General features: G+C 52.5%; 1 protein-coding gene across 3 annotated transcripts in view; it reads left to right on the top strand.

Moving 5' to 3' along the window:
* The window catches only part of LOC139267496 (dynein axonemal heavy chain 6-like), a 729,921-nt gene that overhangs the window by 311,754 nt on the left and 398,761 nt on the right, over window positions 1-19,406 (top strand). For all 3 annotated transcript variants that reach the window (XM_070885895.1, XM_070885898.1, XM_070885896.1), the window contains 6 exons: window positions 560-804; window positions 2,240-2,667; window positions 4,394-4,592; window positions 5,312-5,536; window positions 15,782-15,891; window positions 17,411-17,567. In XM_070885895.1, coding sequence (XP_070741996.1) covers window positions 560-804; window positions 2,240-2,667; window positions 4,394-4,592; window positions 5,312-5,536; window positions 15,782-15,891; window positions 17,411-17,567 — 1,364 coding nt within the window. The remainder of the gene's footprint in view (window positions 1-559; window positions 805-2,239; window positions 2,668-4,393; window positions 4,593-5,311; window positions 5,537-15,781; window positions 15,892-17,410; window positions 17,568-19,406) is intronic.

The raw sequence follows: 19,406 nt of genomic DNA on the forward strand, positions 1-19,406 counted from the left end.
GATCTTGGCCCCTGACCACGTCCTGACCATGACCCTGGCCCCTGACCATGATCTTATTCCCTGACCATGACCCTGGCCCCTGACCATGATCTTGGTCCATGAGCACGTCCTGACCATGACCCTGACCATGATCTTGGCCCCTGACCATGTCCTGACCATGACCCTGGCCCCTGACCATGATCTTGGCCCCTAACCATGACCCTGGCTCCTGACTATGACCCTGACCCCTGACTATGACCATGACCCCTGACCATGACCCTGGCCCCTGACCATCACCCTGGCCCCTGACCATGATCCTGACCATGACCCTGGCCCCTGACCATGACCCTGACCTCTGACCATGACCCTGGCTCCTGACCATGACCCTGACCATGACCCTGGCCCCTGACCATGACCCTGACCATGATCCTGGCCATAACCTTGGCCAGCACATTACCAGCATTGACAGAATGCAGGGAATTAGCCAGCTGCCTATGGGAATGAAATGCAGCATGCACGGCACAGGTAATGACTGGAGTTAGTATGAGAGCTGCTCACTGGGTTCACAATGTTGCTGCAGGCTATACATGACCACCCGGATGTCCAATCCGAACTTTCTCCCGGCCGTCTGCATCTTGGTTACTCTGATAAACTGCACGGTGACGTTCGAGGGGCTTCAGGAGCAGCTGCTGTCCAGGGTGGTGAAGCGACAGCACCCACAGCTGGAAGAGCAGCTCGGGCACCTGCTGCAGAGCATCGCTCACGACCTGGGCACCCTGCAGGACCTGGAGAACAAATCGCTCTCACTGCTGCAGAAGTCCGAGGGTAAGAAGCGCAGGCTGTAAAATATGTGGATTCTCTTCCGTGGGGCTTATTCTGGTGGAAAACAGGCACCATATATCCAGGATTTGCAGATCTGGATCTAAATAAGCAAAGTATTACAACGTATGACATAGTATTTACAACACAGATACACATTCAGCCCAACTGCTTCATGCAGTTTATGTTTCACACCCTTCTTCATCCAACATCAGCATATCCTTCGATTCCTTTCTCCCTCATGTGCTTCCCCTTGAATGCATGTAGGCTAATTCGGCTCAACTACTCCCTGTGGGCAGCCAGTTCCACATTCTAGCCAATCTCTAGCTAAAGATGTTTCGCCTGAATTCCCTATTGTATTTATTAGTGAGACTTGTATTTATGGTGCCTAGTTCTGGTCTCGCCCACAAGTGGCATCATCTTCTCTCCGGCTACCCGATCAAACCCTTTCCTAATCTTAAAGACGTCTATCAGGTCACCCCGTAGTCTTCTCTCTTCGAGAGAAAAGACCCCTAATGTGTTCAATCTCTCCTGATAGGTATAGCCTCTCAGTCTGGTATCATAAGAACTTGTTTCTGTGCTGTAGATACGTTGTAAGACAATATAACTAGCCTGTTCAGTATAACTGGCCTGTAGTGTATAGCCGTTTTTCTAGAATGCACAGCATCCACCTATATTTCAACAACCACAACTAGCATTTTCAAATCCATCCACAGCTTCACCCCTCCCCATCTATATAACCTCCTCCAGCCCCACAACCCTCCACGATATCTGCACTCCTCTAATTCTGGCCTCTTGAGTATTGTGATTTCAATCATTCCACCGTTGGTGGCCGTACCTTCAGCTGCAGAGTCCCTAGACTCTGAAATTCCCTCCTTGAGCCTCTCCACATCTCTACCTCTCTTTAAAACGCTCCTTAAAAGATACCTCTTTGACCAAGCTTTTGGTTATCTGCCCTAATTTCTCCTTATATGGCTCATTGTCAAATTTTCTTTGATAATGACGATGTGAAGTGCCTCGAGGCGATTTACTACATTATACATACAAGTTATTGCTGTTTATCAAACTCCTTTAACATAGTTAAAAACATATCGAGTCGCTTCACAGGAGCGTTATCAAACAAAATTTGACACCGAGCCACGTAAGGAGATATTAGGGCAGGTGACCAAAAACTTGGCCAAAGAGGTAGCTTTTAAGAAGCGTCTTAAAGAGAGGTAGAGGTGACGATGTTCAAGGAGAAAATTCCAGAGCGTAGGGCCTCTACAGTTGAAGGCCCAGCCACCAATGGTGGAGCGATTAAAATCGGGGAAGCACAAGATGCCAGAATTGGAAGAGTGCAGAGATCTCAGTAGTTGATAGGGCTGGAGGAGGTTACAGAGTGAGGGAGGTCACCTTTCATTCAGTGCAAAGTCTTTTCATCATGACTTGTTCTTATCCTCAGGGCATATCTTAGATGACCAGGACCTCATTGATACCTTTCAGCAGTCAAAAGACATGTCCAAAGAGATTGAGCTGCGCATTAATGCCTCAGAGGAGAACGAGAAGAAAATCATGGTAGCTCGCAAGAGGTTCTTGCCCATGGCGACACGTGGCTCCGTCTTGTACTTTGTGATGGATGAGCTGTCACAGCTGAACTGCATGTACCAGTTCTCTCTGCACTGGTTCAATAAGATATTCACCGAGTCTGTGAGTGACATTCACAAGCCACACACAAGGAGACCACTGTCGGGCTCCATAAAAACTGCCTCTGGTTTACAGCGGGCAGGCAGTGAATTCCGAACGTTATCGGCTAGCAGTGACAGAATGCACATCGGCATCAAGTCTGACTTAATGAATATGATGCACACACTTACCGAGAATACTTACAAGGTATGTCACAACCAGGAATAACAACATGTAGTCAAACTTAGACAAGGATATCACTGATTCCAATCCACCAAACATTCCTATTGTATAGAATCCCAATAGACCAATACCTTCCCTTTAACACCATTTGGAGAGAATCTCAATGGACCAAACCCTTCCCATTCACTCCCATTGTACAGAATCCCAATGGACCCAAAGCCCTTCCCATTCACTATCACTGTACACAATCCCAATGGACCCAAAACCCTTCCCATTCACTACCACTGTAGACAATCCCAATGGACCCAAAACCCTTCCCATTCACTACCACTGTACACAATACCAATGGACCCAAAACCCTTCCCATTCACTATCACTGTACACAATCCCAATGGACCCAAAACCCTTCCCATTCACTATCACTGTACACAATCCCAATGGACCCAAAACCCTTCCCATTCACTACCACTGTACACAATACCAATGGACCCAAAACCCTTCCCATTCACTACCACTGTACACAATACCAATGGACCCAAACCCCTTCCCATTCACTCCCACTGTACACAATCCCAATGGACCCAACCCCTTCCCATTCACTCCCATTGTACACAATCCCAATGGACCCAAACCCCGTCCCGTTCACTCCCATTGTACACAATCCCAATGGACCCAAACCCTTCCCATTCACACCCACTGTACACAATCCCAATGGACCCAAACCTCTTCCCATTCACTCCCATTGTACACAATCCCAATGGACCCAAACCCTTTCCATTCACACCCACTGTACACAATCCCAATAGACCCAAACCTCTTCCCATTCACTTCCACTGTGCACAATCCCAATGGACCCAAACCTCTTCCCATTCACTCCCACTGTACACAATTCCTATGGACCAAAGCTCCTTCCCATTCACTCCCACTGTACACAATCCCAATAGACCCAAATCCCTTCCCATTCACTCCCACTGTGCACAATCCCAATGGACCCAAATCCCTTCCCATTCACTCCTACTGTACACAATCCCAATGGACCCAAATCCCTTCCCAGTCACTTCCACTGTACACAATTCCAATGGACTGAAACCCTTCCCATTCACTCCCACTGTACAGAATCCCAATGGATCCAAACCCCCTTCCCATTCACTCCCATTGTACACAATCCCAATGGATCCAAACCCCTTCCCATTCACTCCCATTGTACACAATCCCAATGGACCCAAACCCCGTCCCGTTCACTCCCATTGTACACAATCCCAATGGACCCAAACCTCTTCCCATTCACTCCCATTGTACACAATCCCAATGGACCCAAACCCTTCCCATTCACACCCACTGTACACAATCCCAATAGACCCAAACCTCTTCCCATTCACTTCCACTGTACACAATCCCAATGGACCCAAATCCCTTCCCAGTCACTTCCACTGTACACAATTCCAATGGACTGAAACCCTTCCCATTCACTCCCACTGTACAGAATCCCAATGGATCCAAACCCCCTTCCCATTCACTCCCATTGTACACAATCCCAATGGATCCAAACCCCTTACCATTCACTCCCACTGTACACAATCCCAATGGATCCAAACCCCTTCCCATTCACTCCCCTTGTGGCGTTGAGCAGCATCCCAAGCACTTGGTTAAAGTACTGCCTTGTCATCCAGTGGCAGCCACCATTTCTCGTATTGCGGTGCAGTTCTGTGGTCAGTAACCCCTGCTTCTTTCCATCTCTCCCTTTCCTCAGCTTGTGTGGTACGCGATCTTCGCACAACACCAACTCTACTTCTCCTTCATGCTCTGCAGCAGCATCATGCGAACAAGTGAGACTCAGGACAACGAGCTCAACGGTATGGGTGTCCTTCCCGAGGTCGAGTGGCAGATCTTTCTCCACTCAAACATGCTGGCGCATGCGAGACACAGTGAGAAACCCCAGGACAACCAGGGTATTATTCCTGCAATGAGTCTCTTAGCATTCCCTGAAGGTGTGGGGTACAGTCTGGGTCAATGAATCGTGCTTTACTCCCCAAGTTAAGGGTGAATATCATCTGTGAAACCTAAACCCTAGTAACAGTCAGGAGAGGGGGAGGGTAGTCGAGAGAAACAGCAGAAAAGAGCCGCATTGGGTCAGTAAAACAGCTTGTAATTATATAGCACCTTTAATGTAGTAAAACACCACAAGGCACTTCACAGGAGTATTATGACCCATAAAATTTGACATTGAGCCACATAAGAAGAGATTAGGGCAGGTGGTAGATTTTAATAAACCTCTTGAAGGAGGAAAGAGAGGTAGAGAGGTGGAGAGCTTTAGGGAGGGAGTTCCAGAGCTTGGCGCCCAGGCAGCTGAAGGCACGGCCACCAATGGTTGAACGATTACAATCAGGGATGCTCAGGAGAGCAGAATTAGAGGAGCGCAGACATCTCAGGAGGTTGTGGGTCTGGAGGAGATTACAGAGATCGGGAGGGGCAAGGCCATGGTGGGGTTTGAAAACAAGGATGAGAATTTTGAAATCGAAATGTAGGTCAGCGAGCACAGGGGTGATGGGTGAACGGGACTTGGTGCGAGTTAGGACACGGGCTACCGAGTTTTGGATCACGTTAAGGTACGTAGGGTAGAATGTGGGATTTAATGCTTGATTTAAGGAGTTAATTATTTGTTGTGCAGGATTGGAACAGAACAAGTGGTTTGAACAAGGTCCTAGTGCTCAGTGGATGACAGAAGACATGTGGGACCAGTGTCTGTACATCAACACTCGAGTGAGCCCCTTCGCACTACTCTGCAAATCCCTCAACACACAGCCAGAACAGTGGGAGAGCTTCCTCCAGGCAGAGGAACTTTACCACTTCATGAGAACACCTTTCCACAGGCTGTGGATGGACTCGATGAAAGGTATAATTCACAGTGCAGAATCACAACGCGATCCTGTACGTGAGCTCGGCATCGAACTGCCTTCTATACTCGGGTCATGACATAAAATCTCTTGTCTTTACACACCTGGTTAACTCTTACACTGAGAAGGGTGAGATGATCAAAGCTTCTCAAGCCCGCTAATGACAGATGTGTAGGCTGGCAACTAGAGCGTGTATGGTGACTGGTGTGTGTGGTGGTCGGTGTGTGTGGTGATCAGTGTGTGTGGTGATCGGTGTGTGTGTGGTGATCAGTGTGTGTGGTGATCGGTGTGTGTGTGGTGATCAGTGTGTGTGTGGCCATCAGTGTGTCCTAGTGGTCGGTGTGTGTGGTGATCAGTGTGTGTGTGGTGATCAGTGTGTGTGTGGTGATCGGTGTGTGTGGTGATCGGTGTGTGTGTGGTGGTCGGTGTGTGTGTGGTGATCAGTGTGTGTGTGGTGATCAGTGTGTGTGTGGTGATCGGTGTGTGTGGTGATCGGTGTGTGTGTGGTGGTCGGTGTGTGTGTGGTGATCAGTGTGTGTGTGGTGATCAGTGTGTGTGTGGTGATCAGTGTGTGTGGTGGTGATCAGTGTGTGTGTGGTGATCGGTGTGTGTGGTGATCGGTGTGTGTGGTGATCGGTGTGTGTGGTGATCGGTGTGTGTGGTGATCGGTGTGTGTGGTGATCGGTGTGTGTGGTGATCGGTGTGTGTGGTCATCAGTGTGTCCTAGTGGTCGGTGTGTGTGTGGTGATCAGTGTGTCCTAGTGGTCGGTGTGTGTGGTGATCAGTGTGTGTGGTGATCGGTGTGTGTGGTCATCAGTGTGTGTGGTGATCGGTGTGTGTGGTCATCAGTGTGTCCTAGTGGTCGGTGTGTGTGGTGATCGGTGTGTGTGGTGATCGGTGTGTGTGGTGGTCGGTGTGTGTGGTGGTCGGTGTGTGTGGTGATCGGTGTGTGTGTGGTGATCGGTGTGTGTGGTGGTCGGTGTGTGTGGTGATCGGTGATTGTGGTGGTCGGTGTGTGTGGTGATCGGTGTGTGTGTGGTGATCGGTGTGTGTGGTGGTCGGTGTGTGTGGTGATCGGTGTGTGTGGTGATCGGTGTGTGTGGTGATCGGTGTGTGTGGTGATCAGTGTGTGTGGTGATCAGTGTGTGTGTGGTGATCGGTGTGTGTGGTGATCGGTGTGTGTGTGGTGATCGGTGTGTGTGGTGGTCGGTGTGTGTGGTGATCGGTGTGTGTGTGGTGATCGGTGTGTGTGGTGGTCGGTGTGTGTGGTGATCGGTGATTGTGGTGGTCGGTGTGTGTGGTGATCGGTGTGTGTGTGGTGATCGGTGTGTGTGGTGGTCGGTGTGTGTGGTGATCGGTGATTGTGGTGATCGGTGTGTGTGGTGATCGGTGTGTGTGGTGATCGGTGTGTGTGGTGGTCGGTGTGTGTGTGGTGATCGGTGTGTGTGGTGGTCGGTGTGTGTGGTGATCGGTGATTGTGGTGATCGGTGTGTGTGGTGATCGGTGTGTGTGGTGATCAGTGTGTGTGGTGATCGGTGTGTGTGGTGGTCGGTGTGTGTGGTGGTCGGTGTGTGTGTGGTGATCGGTGTGTGTGGTGGTCGGTGTGTGTGGTGATCGGTGTGTGTGGTGGTCGGTGTGTGTGGTGATCGGTGTGTGTGGTGGTCGGTGTGTGTGGTGATCGGTGATTGTGGTGATCGGTGTGTGTGGTGATCAGTGTGTGTGGTGATCGGTGTGTGTGGTGATCGGTGTGTGTGGTGGTCGGTGTGTGTGGTGATCGGTGATTGTGGTGATCGGTGTGTGTGGTGATCGGTGTGTGTGGTGATCGGTGTGTGTGTGGTGATCGGTGTGTGTGGTGATCGGTGTGTGTGGTGATCGGTGTGTGTGTGGTGATCGGTGTGTGTGGTGGTCGGTGTGTGTGGTGATCGGTGTGTGTGGTGATCGGTGTGTGTGGTGGTCGGTGTGTGTGGTGATCGGTGTGTGTGGTCGTCGGTGTGTGTGGTGGTCGGTGTGTGTGGTGATCGGTGTGTGTGGTGATCGGTGTGTGTGGTGATCGGTGTGTGTGTGGTGATCGGTGTGTGTGGTGATCGGTGTGTGTGGTGGTCGGTGTGTGTGGTGATCGGTGTGTGTGGTGATCGGTGATTGTGGTGATCGGTGTGTGTGGTGATCGGTGTGTGTGGTGGTCGGTGTGTGTGGTGATCGGTGATTGTGGTGATCGGTGTGTGTGGTGATCGGTGTGTGTGGTGATCGGTGTGTGTGGTGATGGGTGTGTGTGGTGATCGGTGTGTGTGATCATCGGTGTGTGTGGTGATCGGTGTGTGTGGTGATCGGTGTGTGTGGTGGTCGGTGTGTGTGGTGATCGGTGTGTGTGGTGGTCGGTGTGTGTGGTGATCGGTGTGTGTGGTGATCAGTGTGTGTGGTCATCAGTGTGTCCTAGTGGTCGGTGTGTGTGGTGATCGGTGTGTGTGGTGATCGGTGTGTGTGGTCATCAGTGTGTCCTAGTGATCGGTGTGTGTGGTGATCGGTGTGTGTGGTGATCGGTGTGTGTGGTGATCGGTGTGTGTGGTGATCAGTGTGTGTGTGGTGATCGGTGTGTGTGGTGATCGGTGTGTGTGGTGATCGGTGTGTGTGGTGGTCGGTGTGTGTGGTGATCGGTGTGTGTGGTGGTCGGTGTGTGTGGTGATCGGTGTGTGTGGTGATCGGTGTGTGTGTGGTGATCAGTGTGTCCTAGTGATCGGTGTATGTGGTGATCGGTGTGTGTGGTGATCGGTGTGTGTGGTGATCGGTGTGTGTGGTGATCGGTGTGTGTGGTGGTCGGTGTGTGTGGTGGTCGGTGTGTGTGGTGATCGGTGTGTGTGGTGGTCGGTGTGTGTGGTGGTCGGTGTGTGTGGTGGTCGGTGTGTGTGGTCATCAGTGTGTCCTAGTGATCGGTGTATGTGGTGATCGGTGTGTGTGGTGGTCGGTGTGTGTGGTGGTCGGTGTGTGTGGTGATCGGTGTGTGTGGTGATCGGTGTGTGTGGTGATCGGTGTGTGTGGTGATCGGTGTGTGTGGTGATCGGTGTGTGTGGTGATCGGTGTGTGTGGTGATCGGTGTGTGTGGTGATCGGTGTGTGTGGTGATCGGTGTGTGTGGTGATCGGTGTGTGTGGTGGTCGGTGTGTGTGGTGATCGGTGTGTGTGGTGATCGGTGTGTTTGGTGATCGGTGTGTGTGGTGATCAGTGTGTGTGTGGTGATCGGTGTGTGTGGTGATCGGTGTGTGTGGTCATCAGTGTGTGTGGTGATCGGTGTGTGTGGTGATCGGTGTGTGTGGTGGTCAGTGTGTGTGGTGGTCGGTGTGTGTGGTGATCGGTGTGTGTGTGGTGGTCGGTGTGTGTGTGGTGATCGGTGTGTGTGGTGATCGGTGTGTGTGGTGATCGGTGTGTGTGTGGTGGTCGGTGTGTGTGTGGTGATCGGTGTGTGTGGTGATCGGTGTGTGTGTGGTGGTCGGTGTGTGTGGTGGTCGGTGTGTGTGGTGATCGGTGTGTGTGGTGGTCGATGTGTGTGGTGGTCGGTGTGTGTGGTGGTCGGTGTGTGTGTGGTGATCGGTGTGTGTGGTGGTCGGTGTGTGTGGTGATCGGTGTGTGTGTGGTGATCGGTGTGTGTGGTGATCGGTGTGTGTGGTGGTCGGTGTGTGTGGTGGTCGATGTGTGTGGTGGTCGGTGTGTGTGGTGGTCGGTGTGTGTGTGGTGATCGGTGTGTGTGGTGGTCGGTGTGTGTGTGGTGATCGGTGTGTGTGGTGATCGGTGTGTGTGGTGGTCGGTGTGTGTGGTGGTCGATGTGTGTGGTGGTCGGTGTGTGTGGTGGTCGGTGTGTGTGTGGTGATCGGTGTGTGTGGTGGTCGGTGTGTGTGGTGATCGGTGTGTGTGGTGGTCGGTGTGTGTGGTGATCGGTGTGTGTGGTGATCGGTGTGTGTGGTCATCAGTGTGTCCTAGTGATCGGTGTGTGTGGTGATCGGTGTGTGTGGTGATCGGTGTGTGTGGTGATCGGTGTGTGTGGTGATCGGTGTGTGTGGTGATCGGTGTGTGTGGTCATCAGTGTGTGTGGTGATCGGTGTGTGTGGTGGTCGGTGTGTGTGGTCATCAGTGTGTCCTAGTGATCGGTGTGTGTGGTGATCGGTGTGTGTGGTGATCGGTGTGTGTGGTGATCGGTGTGTGTGGTCATCAGTGTGTGTGGTCATCAGTGTGTGTGGTGATCGGTGTGTGTGGTGGTCGGTGTGTGTGGTGATCGGTGTGTGTGGTGATCAGTGTGTGTGTGGTGATCGGTGTGTGTGGTGGTCGGTGTGTGTGGTGGTCGGTGTGTGTGGTGATCGGTGTGTGTGGTGGTCGGTGTGTGTGGTGATCGGTGTGTGTGGTGGTCGGTGTGTGTGGTGATCGGTGTGTGTGGTGGTCGGTGTGTGTGGTGATCGGTGTGTGTGGTCATCAGTGTGTCCTAGTGATCGGTGTGTGTGGTGATCGGTGTGTGTGGTGATCGGTGTGTGTGGTGATCGGTGTGTGTGGTGGTCGGTGTGTGTGGTCATCAGTGTGTCCTAGTGATCGGTGTATGTGGTGATCGGTGTGTGTGGTGATCGGTGTGTATGGTCATCAGTGTGTGTGTGGTGGTCGGTGTGTGTGGTGATCGGTGTGTGTGGTGATCGGTGTGTGTGTGGTGGTCGGTGTGTGTGGTGGTCGGTGTGTGTGGTGATCGGTGTGTGTGGTGATCGGTGTGTGTGGTCATCAGTGTGTCCTAGTGATCGGTGTATGTGGTGATCGGTGTGTGTGGTGGTCGGTGTGTGTGGTGATCGGTGTGTGTGGTGATCGGTGTGTGTGGTGATCGGTGTGTGTCCTAGTGATCGGTGTGTGTGGTGATCGGTGTGTGTGGTGGTCGGTGTGTGTGGTGATCGGTGTGTGTGGTGATCGGTGTGTGTGGTGATCGGTGTGTGTCCTAGTGATCGGTGTGTGTGGTGATCGGTGTGTGTGGTGGTCGGTGTGTGTGTGGTGGTCGGTGTGTGTGGTGATCGGTGATTGTGGTGATCGGTGTGTGTGGTGATCGGTGTGTGTGGTGATCGGTGTGTGTGGTGGTCGGTGTGTGTGTGGTGATCGGTGTGTGTGGTGGTCGGTGTGTGTGGTGATCGGTGTGTGTGGTGATCGGTGTGTGTGGTGATCGGTGTGTGTGGTCATCAGTGTGTGTGGTGGTCGGTGTGTGTGGTGATCGGTGATTGTGGTGATCGGTGTGTGTGGTGGTCGGTGTGTGTGGTCATCAGTGTGTCCTAGTGATCGGTGTGTGTGGTGATCGGTGTGTGTGGTGATCGGTGTGTGTGTGGTGATCGGTGTGTGTGGTGATCGGTGTGTGTGGTGATCGGTGTGTGTGGTGATCGGTGTGTGTGGTGATCGGTGTGTGTGGTGATCGGTGTGTGTGGTGATCGGTGTGTGTGGTGATCGGTGTGTGTGGTGGTCGGTGTGTGTGGTGATCGGTGTGTGTGGTGATCAGTGTGTGTGGTGATCAGTGTGTGTATGGTGATCGGTGTGTGTGGTGATCGGTGTGTGTGGTGATCGGTGTGTGTGGTGATCGGTGTGTGTGGTGGTCGGTGTGTGTGGTGATCGGTGTGTGTGGTGGTCGGTGTGTGTGTGGTGGTCGGTGTGTGTGGTGGTCGGTGTGTGTGGTGATCGGTGTGTGTGGTGGTCGGTGTGTGTGGTGATCGGTGTGTGTGGTGGTCGGTGTGTGTGGTGATCGGTGTGTGTGGTGATCGGTGTGTGTGGTGGTCGGTGTGTGTGGTGATCGGTGTGTGTGGTGATCGGTGTGTGTGGTGATCGGTGTGTGTGGTGATCGGTGTGTGTGTGGTGATCGGTGTGTGTGGTGATCGGTGTGTGTGGTGATCGGTGTGTGTGGTGATCGGTGTGTGTGGTGGTCGGTGTGTGGTGATCGGTGTGTGTGGTGATCGGTGTGTGTGGTGGTCGGTGTGTGTGGTGATCGGTGTGTGTGGTGGTCGGTGTGTGTGGTGATCGGTGTGTGTGGTGATCGGTGTGTGTGGTGATCGGTGTGTGTGGTGATCGGTGTGTGTGTGGTGATCGGTGTGTGTGGTGATCGGTGTGTGTGGTGGTCGGTGTGTGTGGTGATCGGTGTGTGTGGTGGTCGGTGTGTGTGGTGATCGGTGTGTGTGGTGATCGGTGTGTGTGTGGTGGTCGGTGTGTGTGTGGTGATCGGTGTGTGTGGTGATCAGTGTGTGTGGTGGTCGGTGTGTGTGGTGGTCGGTGTGTGTGGTGGTCGGTGTGTGTGGTGATCGGTGTGTGTGGTGATCGGTGTGTGTGGTGATCGGTGTGTGTGGTGGTCGGTGTGTGTGGTGATCGGTGTGTGTGGTGATCGGTGTGTGTGGTGATCAGTGTGTGTGGTGATCGGTGTGTGTGTGGTGATCAGTGTGTCCTAGTGATCGGTGTATGTGGTGATCGGTGTGTGTGGTGATCGGTGTGTGTGGTGATCGGTGTGTGTGGTGATCGGTGTGTGTGGTGGTCGGTGTGTGTGGTGGTCGGTGTGTGTGGTGATCGGTGTGTGTGGTGGTCGGTGTGTGTGGTGGTCGGTGTGTGTGGTGGTCGGTGTGTGTGGTCATCAGTGTGTCCTAGTGATCGGTGTATGTGGTGATCGGTGTGTGTGGTGGTCGGTGTGTGTGGTGGTCGGTGTGTGTGGTGATCGGTGTGTGTGGTGATCGGTGTGTGTGGTGATCGGTGTGTGTGGTGATCGGTGTGTGTGGTGATCGGTGTGTGTGGTGATCGGTGTGTGTGGTGATCGGTGTGTGTGGTGATCGGTGTGTGTGGTGATCGGTGTGTGTGGTGGTCGGTGTGTGTGGTGATCGGTGTGTGTGGTGATCGGTGTGTGTGGTGATCGGTGTGTGTGGTGATCAGTGTGTGTGTGGTGATCGGTGTGTGTGGTGATCGGTGTGTGTGGTCATCAGTGTGTGTGGTGATCGGTGTGTGTGGTGATCGGTGTGTGTGGTGGTCGGTGTGTGTGGTGGTCGGTGTGTGTGGTGATCGGTGTGTGTGTGGTGGTCGGTGTGTGTGTGGTGATCGGTGTGTGTGGTGATCGGTGTGTGTGGTGATCGGTGTGTGTGTGGTGGTCGGTGTGTGTGTGGTGATCGGTGTGTGTGGTGATCGGTGTGTGTGTGGTGGTCGGTGTGTGTGGTGGTCGGTGTGTGTGGTGATCGGTGTGTGTGGTGGTCGATGTGTGTGGTGGTCGGTGTGTGTGGTGGTCGGTGTGTGTGTGGTGATCGGTGTGTGTGGTGGTCGGTGTGTGTGGTGATCGGTGTGTGTGTGGTGATCGGTGTGTGTGGTGATCGGTGTGTGTGGTGGTCGGTGTGTGTGGTGGTCGATGTGTGTGGTGGTCGGTGTGTGTGGTGGTCGGTGTGTGTGTGGTGATCGGTGTGTGTGGTGGTCGGTGTGTGTGTGGTGATCGGTGTGTGTGGTGATCGGTGTGTGTGGTGGTCGGTGTGTGTGGTGGTCGATGTGTGTGGTGGTCGGTGTGTGTGGTGGTCGGTGTGTGTGTGGTGATCGGTGTGTGTGGTGGTCGGTGTGTGTGGTGATCGGTGTGTGTGGTGGTCGGTGTGTGTGGTGATCGGTGTGTGTGGTGATCGGTGTGTGTGGTCATCAGTGTGTCCTAGTGATCGGTGTGTGTGGTGATCGGTGTGTGTGGTGATCGGTGTGTGTGGTGATCGGTGTGTGTGGTGATCGGTGTGTGTGGTGATCGGTGTGTGTGGTCATCAGTGTGTGTGGTGATCGGTGTGTGTGGTGGTCGGTGTGTGTGGTCATCAGTGTGTCCTAGTGATCGGTGTGTGTGGTGATCGGTGTGTGTGGTGATCGGTGTGTGTGGTGATCGGTGTGTGTGGTCATCAGTGTGTGTGGTCATCAGTGTGTGTGGTGATCGGTGTGTGTGGTGGTCGGTGTGTGTGGTGATCGGTGTGTGTGGTGATCAGTGTGTGTGTGGTGATCGGTGTGTGTGGTGGTCGGTGTGTGTGGTGGTCGGTGTGTGTGGTGATCGGTGTGTGTGGTGGTCGGTGTGTGTGGTGATCGGTGTGTGTGGTGGTCGGTGTGTGTGGTGATCGGTGTGTGTGGTGGTCGGTGTGTGTGGTGATCGGTGTGTGTGGTCATCAGTGTGTCCTAGTGATCGGTGTGTGTGGTGATCGGTGTGTGTGGTGATCGGTGTGTGTGGTGATCGGTGTGTGTGGTGGTCGGTGTGTGTGGTCATCAGTGTGTCCTAGTGATCGGTGTATGTGGTGATCGGTGTGTGTGGTGATCGGTGTGTATGGTCATCAGTGTGTGTGTGGTGGTCGGTGTGTGTGGTGATCGGTGTGTGTGGTGATCGGTGTGTGTGTGGTGGTCGGTGTGTGTGGTGGTCGGTGTGTGTGGTGATCGGTGTGTGTGGTGATCGGTGTGTGTGGTCATCAGTGTGTCCTAGTGATCGGTGTATGTGGTGATCGGTGTGTGTGGTGGTCGGTGTGTGTGGTGATCGGTGTGTGTGGTGATCGGTGTGTGTGGTGATCGGTGTGTGTCCTAGTGATCGGTGTGTGTGGTGATCGGTGTGTGTGGTGGTCGGTGTGTGTGGTGATCGGTGTGTGTGGTGATCGGTGTGTGTGGTGATCGGTGTGTGTCCTAGTGATCGGTGTGTGTGGTGATCGGTGTGTGTGGTGGTCGGTGTGTGTGTGGTGGTCGGTGTGTGTGGTGATCGGTGATTGTGGTGATCGGTGTGTGTGGTGATCGGTGTGTGTGGTGATCGGTGTGTGTGGTGGTCGGTGTGTGTGGTGATCGGTGTGTGTGGTGATCGGTGTGTGTGGTGATCGGTGTGTGTGGTGGTCGGTGTGTGTGGTGGTCGGTGTGTGTGGTGATCGGTGTGTGTGTGGTGGTCGGTGTGTGTGGTGATCGGTGTGTGTGGTGATCGGTGTGTGTGGTGATCGGTGTGTGTGGTGATCGGTGTGTGTGGTGATCGGTGTGTGTGTGGTGGTCGGTGTGTGTGGTGATCGGTGTGTGTGGTGATCGGTGTGTGTGTGGTGGTCGGTGTGTGTGGTGATCGGTGTGTGTGGTGATCGGTGTGTGTGGTGATCGGTGTGTGTGGTGATCGGTGTGTGTGTGGTCATCAGTGTGTGTGTGGTGGTCGGTGTGTGTGGTGGTCGGTGTGTGTGGTGATCGGTGTGTGTGGTGGTCGGTGTGTGTGGTGGTCGGTGTGTGTGGTGATCGGTGTGTGTGGTGATCGGTGTGTGTGTGGTGGTCGGTGTGTGTGGTGATCGGTGTGTGTGGTGATCGGTGTGTGTGGTGGTCGGTGTGTGTGGTGGTCGGTGTGTGTGGTGATCGGTGTGTGTGGTGATCGGTGTGTGTGGTGATCGGTGTGTGTGGTGGTCGGTGTGTGTGGTGATCGGTGTGTGTGGTGATCGGTGTGTGTGGTGGTCGGTGTGTGTGGTGATCGGTGTGTGTGTGGTGATCGGTGTGTGTGGTGATCGGTGTGTGTGTGGTGGTCGGTGTGTGTGGTGGTCGGTGTGTGTGGTGGTCGGTGTGTGTGGTGATCGGTGTGTGTGGTGGTCGGTGTGTGTGGTGGTCGGTGTGTGTGGTGGTCGGTGTGTGTAGTGGTCGGTGTGTGTGTGGTGGTCGGTGTGTGTGGTGATCGGTGTGTGTGGTGATCGGTGTGTGTGGTGATCGGTGTGTGTGGTGATCGGTGTGTGTGTGGTGATCGGTGATTGTGGTGATCGGTGTGTGTGGTGATCGGTGTGTGTGGTGATCGGTGTGTGTGGTCATCAGTGTGTGTGGTGATCGGTGTGTGTGGTGATCGGTGTGTGTGGTGGTCGGTGTGTGTAGTGGTCGGTGTGTGTGGTGATCAGTGTGTGTGTGGTGATCAGTGTGTGTGTGGTGGTCGGTGTGTGTGTGGTGATCGGTGATTGTGGTGATTGGTGTGTGTGTGGTGATCGGTGTGTGTGGTGATCGGTGTGTGTGGTGATCGGTGTGTGTGTGGTGATCAGTGTGTGTGTGGTGATCAGTGTGTGTGTGGTGATCGGTGTGTGTGTGGTGATCGCTGATTGTGGTGATCGGTGTGTGTGGTGATCGGTGTGTGTGTGGTGGTCGGTGTGTGTGTGGTGATCAGTGTGTGTGTGGTGACTGTGGAAGGGCTGATGTCCCAAAGGTTTGCCTGTCAATGGCGTGATGCACCATACATACCCTGGTCTCAGTGTGAATTCACATCTTCACCCCTGTGTTATTTAGGTTTGGGTACATCCAAAATCAGCCCACAAATATCAGAAGAGCAGAATATCAATCTTCAGCACACAATCTTCCCTTGGGAACATCTGACTCCTTTCCAGAAGCTGATATTGGTAAGAGTGTTATGCCCTAAACCGGAAACAAGACTGTAACAATGGGAGGGCGGTAAATCAAGTTGTGACAAGGATGTAGCGATGTTTCCACTTGTGTGGCGTCCAAAACTACAGACCATCAATATAAGATAGTCAATAATAAATCAAATTAGAGAATTCAGGAGTGGTGAGAACGTGGAACTCACTACTCACGGAGTAGTTGGAATCGACGCATTAATGGGGAGGCTAAACACATTGGGGAGAAAGGAATATAATGTTTTTTTTCATTCTCGTGATGTGGGCGTTGCTGGCAAGGCCGGCATTTATTGCCCATCCCTAATTGCCCCTTGAGAAGGAGGTGGTGAGCCGCTGCAGTCCGTGTGGTGAAGGCGCTCCCACAGTGCTGTTAGGGAGGGAGTTCCAGGATTGTGACCCAGCGACGATGAAGGAACGGCCGATATATTTCCAAGTCGGGATGGTGTGTGACTCGGAGGGGAACGTGGAGGTGGTGGTGTTCCCATGCGCCTGCTGCCCTTGTCCTTCTAGGTGGTAGAGGTCGCGGGTTTGGGAGGTGCTGCCGAAGAAGCCTTGGCGAGTTGCTGCAGTGCATCTTGTAGATGGTACACACTGCAGCCAGGGGGCGCCGGTGGTGGAGGGAGTGAATGTTGAAGGTGGGGGACAGGGGGCTGATCAAGCGGCTGCTGTGTCCTGGTTGATGTCGAGCTTCTCGAGTGTTGTTGGAGCTGCACTCATTCAGGCAAGTGGAGAGTATTCCATCACACTCCTGACTTGTGCCATGCAGGTGGTGGAGAGGCTTTGGGGAGTCAGGAGGTGAGACACTCACCACAGAATACCCAGCCTCTGACCTGCTCTTGTGGCCACAGTATTTATGTGTCTGGTCCAGTTAAGTTTCTGGTCAATGGTGACCCCCAGGATGTTGACGGTGGGGATTCGGTGATGGTACTGCTTTTGAATGTCACATGGCGGTGGTTAGACTCTCGCTTGTTGGAGACGGTCATTGCCTGGCACTTGTGTGGTGTGAATGTTAATTGCCACTTATCAGCCCAAGCCTGAATGTTGTCCAGGACTTGCTGTATGTGGGCACGGACTGCTCCATTATCTGAGGAGTTGTGAATGAAACTGAACAGTGCAGTCATCAGCGAACATCCGCACTTCTGACCTTATGATGGAGGGAAGGTCATTGATGAAGCAGCTGATGATGGTTGGCTCTCGGACACTGCCCTGAGGAACCCGTGCTGCGATGTTGATGGGGTTAGATGACAGAGGGTGGGTGGAGCGTAAACACTGGTACGGACTTGTTGGGCCGAATGGCCTGTTTCTGGGTCATACATTCTATGTACTCTGTTTCCCTCCAAAGATGCTGCTGACCTGAGATTTTTAGTTCAGGTTCCAGCATCCGCAGTGTTTTGATTTTGCCTATGTAATTCGATGTTGCTGGATTAGTCTTGTGTTGATTGAAGCAGTGAGCCTCAGAGGCCTTGTGTGTATTGTGATCATCACAATGTCCTGTATTTGCTAGATAAAGATCCTGAGGCCAGAGTGCTTGATTGCTGCAGTGAGGGAGTTTGTTGCCGAGCAGCTGGGTCCTGACTTCCTGCCGAGTCCGGCGGTCAACCTCATGGATGCATTTGACGAGATCGACACTTTCACTCCGCTGATATTTCTCCTGTCCTCAGGTGAGAGGGTCTGGGGTCTCCACACAGGTATTGGGTTGCGGTTGGTGCCCGGTCGATGTGAAGGAGTGTGGCTTCACAAGCAGAACACCACAGGGTGAAAAGAGTAGGAGAGATGACGGGCGAAATGGAAAGCTCGCAACTCAGGGAGAAACGAAGAGGTCTCGACACTCCCTCAGTACTGCCCCTCCAACAATGCAATACACCCCTCTGTATTACCCCTAGTAAAGGATCCCCTCGGAATGAGTGACCATAGCATGGTTGAATTTCAAATTCAGATGGAGGGCGAGAAAGTTGGATCTCAAACCAGCGTCCTAAGCTTAAATAAAGGAGACTATGAAGGTATGAGGGCAGTGTTGGGTAAAGTGGACTGGGAAAATAGATTAAAGTGTAGGACAGTGATGAACAGTGGCTCACATTTAAGGAGATATTTCATAACTCTCAAGAAAAATATATTCCAGTGAGGTGGAAAGGGTGTAAAAGAAAATATAGCCATCCATGGCTAACTAAAGAAATAAAGGATGGTATCCAATTAAAAATAAGGGCATACAAAGTGGCCAAAACTAGTGGCAGGACAGAAGATTGGGAAGCTTTTAAAAGCCAGCAAAGAATGACTAAAAAAATGATTAAGAAAGGGAAGATAGACCATGGGCTAGACTTTCCACTTTTGTGCAGATTGGCCAAAAATGGGCGTTATTTCCAGCGTCGGCGGTAAATATGGGTTTTGAGATCGCCAGATTATCGCCCATTTTCAAAACCCCAACTTTCCATTTTATAAAATGGGCGTTACCGCGAGCAATCTAAAATGGGCGTTAGCGTGAAATTTTTTTGACCTTCTGCCGTAAAGTGTTGGCGTCCATAGCAACGGCATGGCAACGGTCGTTTTCCACGTTTCAGGAAGGCAGGGGTCATCATTACATGCGCAGAAGAGGAGAGAGGGAGGGGGAGCAGAGAGGAACTGAAAGCGTGTGTGGGTGTGGTGTGTGCTTGTTCTGGCTGTTTTGGGAGCTAGGACGGAGATTTTCCAGCAGCAAAAAGAATTCAGAGGACAAATGACGTTATTCCCAACGAGTTTTTGGGGGAAAACTTTTTGTTACAATGGAAGGGATGGAGGAGGCGACACATCACGCTGCGGAGACTGATGCTGGCGAAAGCAGTGAGGTGGAAGAGGAACACAAATGAGCGAGAAGATTCTCCGACGAGGCAATGCCTCCCTCCTGCAGGAGGTGGAGTCATGCTGGGGTCAATTGACCCAGGGTGGGCGTGGGAAGCCCACCCCAAAAGGTCTACCAGAGGATATAGCCGAGGTGGTCTCGTCGGCGACCAACGAGGTGCGTGAGGGCAACCAGTGCCGCAAGCGCTGGAACGACCTTGTCGGATCCGCCAGAGTAAGTATCACATTTATTTACATGTACTTATATATTTACATAATTTGAATTGTAAGTGTAATGATTGATTAAAATCAGATGTGATGTCTTGTACTTATACCGGGAATGTTTCACTCAAAGCCTGCGTTCACGGCGTAAGTCTTTAAGTAAAGAATGATAATTATCTTAATAATCATGATTACACCTGGGTGATGTGTAATGAGAAGGGACTAATTAGCAATCTTGTTGTGCGAGGCCCCTTTGGGGAAAAGTGACCATAATATGGTAGAATTCTTTATTAAGATGGAGAGTAACACAGTTAATTCGGAAACTAGGGTCCTGAACTAAAGGAAAGGTAACTTTGATGGTATGAGGTGTGAATTGGCTAGAATAGACTAACAGAGGATACGTAAAGGGTTGACGGTGGATAAGCAATGGCAAACATTTAAAGATCACATGGATGAACTTCAACAAT

This window comes from Pristiophorus japonicus, chromosome 7, assembly GCF_044704955.1.
Source record: "Pristiophorus japonicus isolate sPriJap1 chromosome 7, sPriJap1.hap1, whole genome shotgun sequence".
In the NCBI taxonomy this organism is placed as follows: domain Eukaryota; kingdom Metazoa; phylum Chordata; class Chondrichthyes; family Pristiophoridae; genus Pristiophorus; species Pristiophorus japonicus.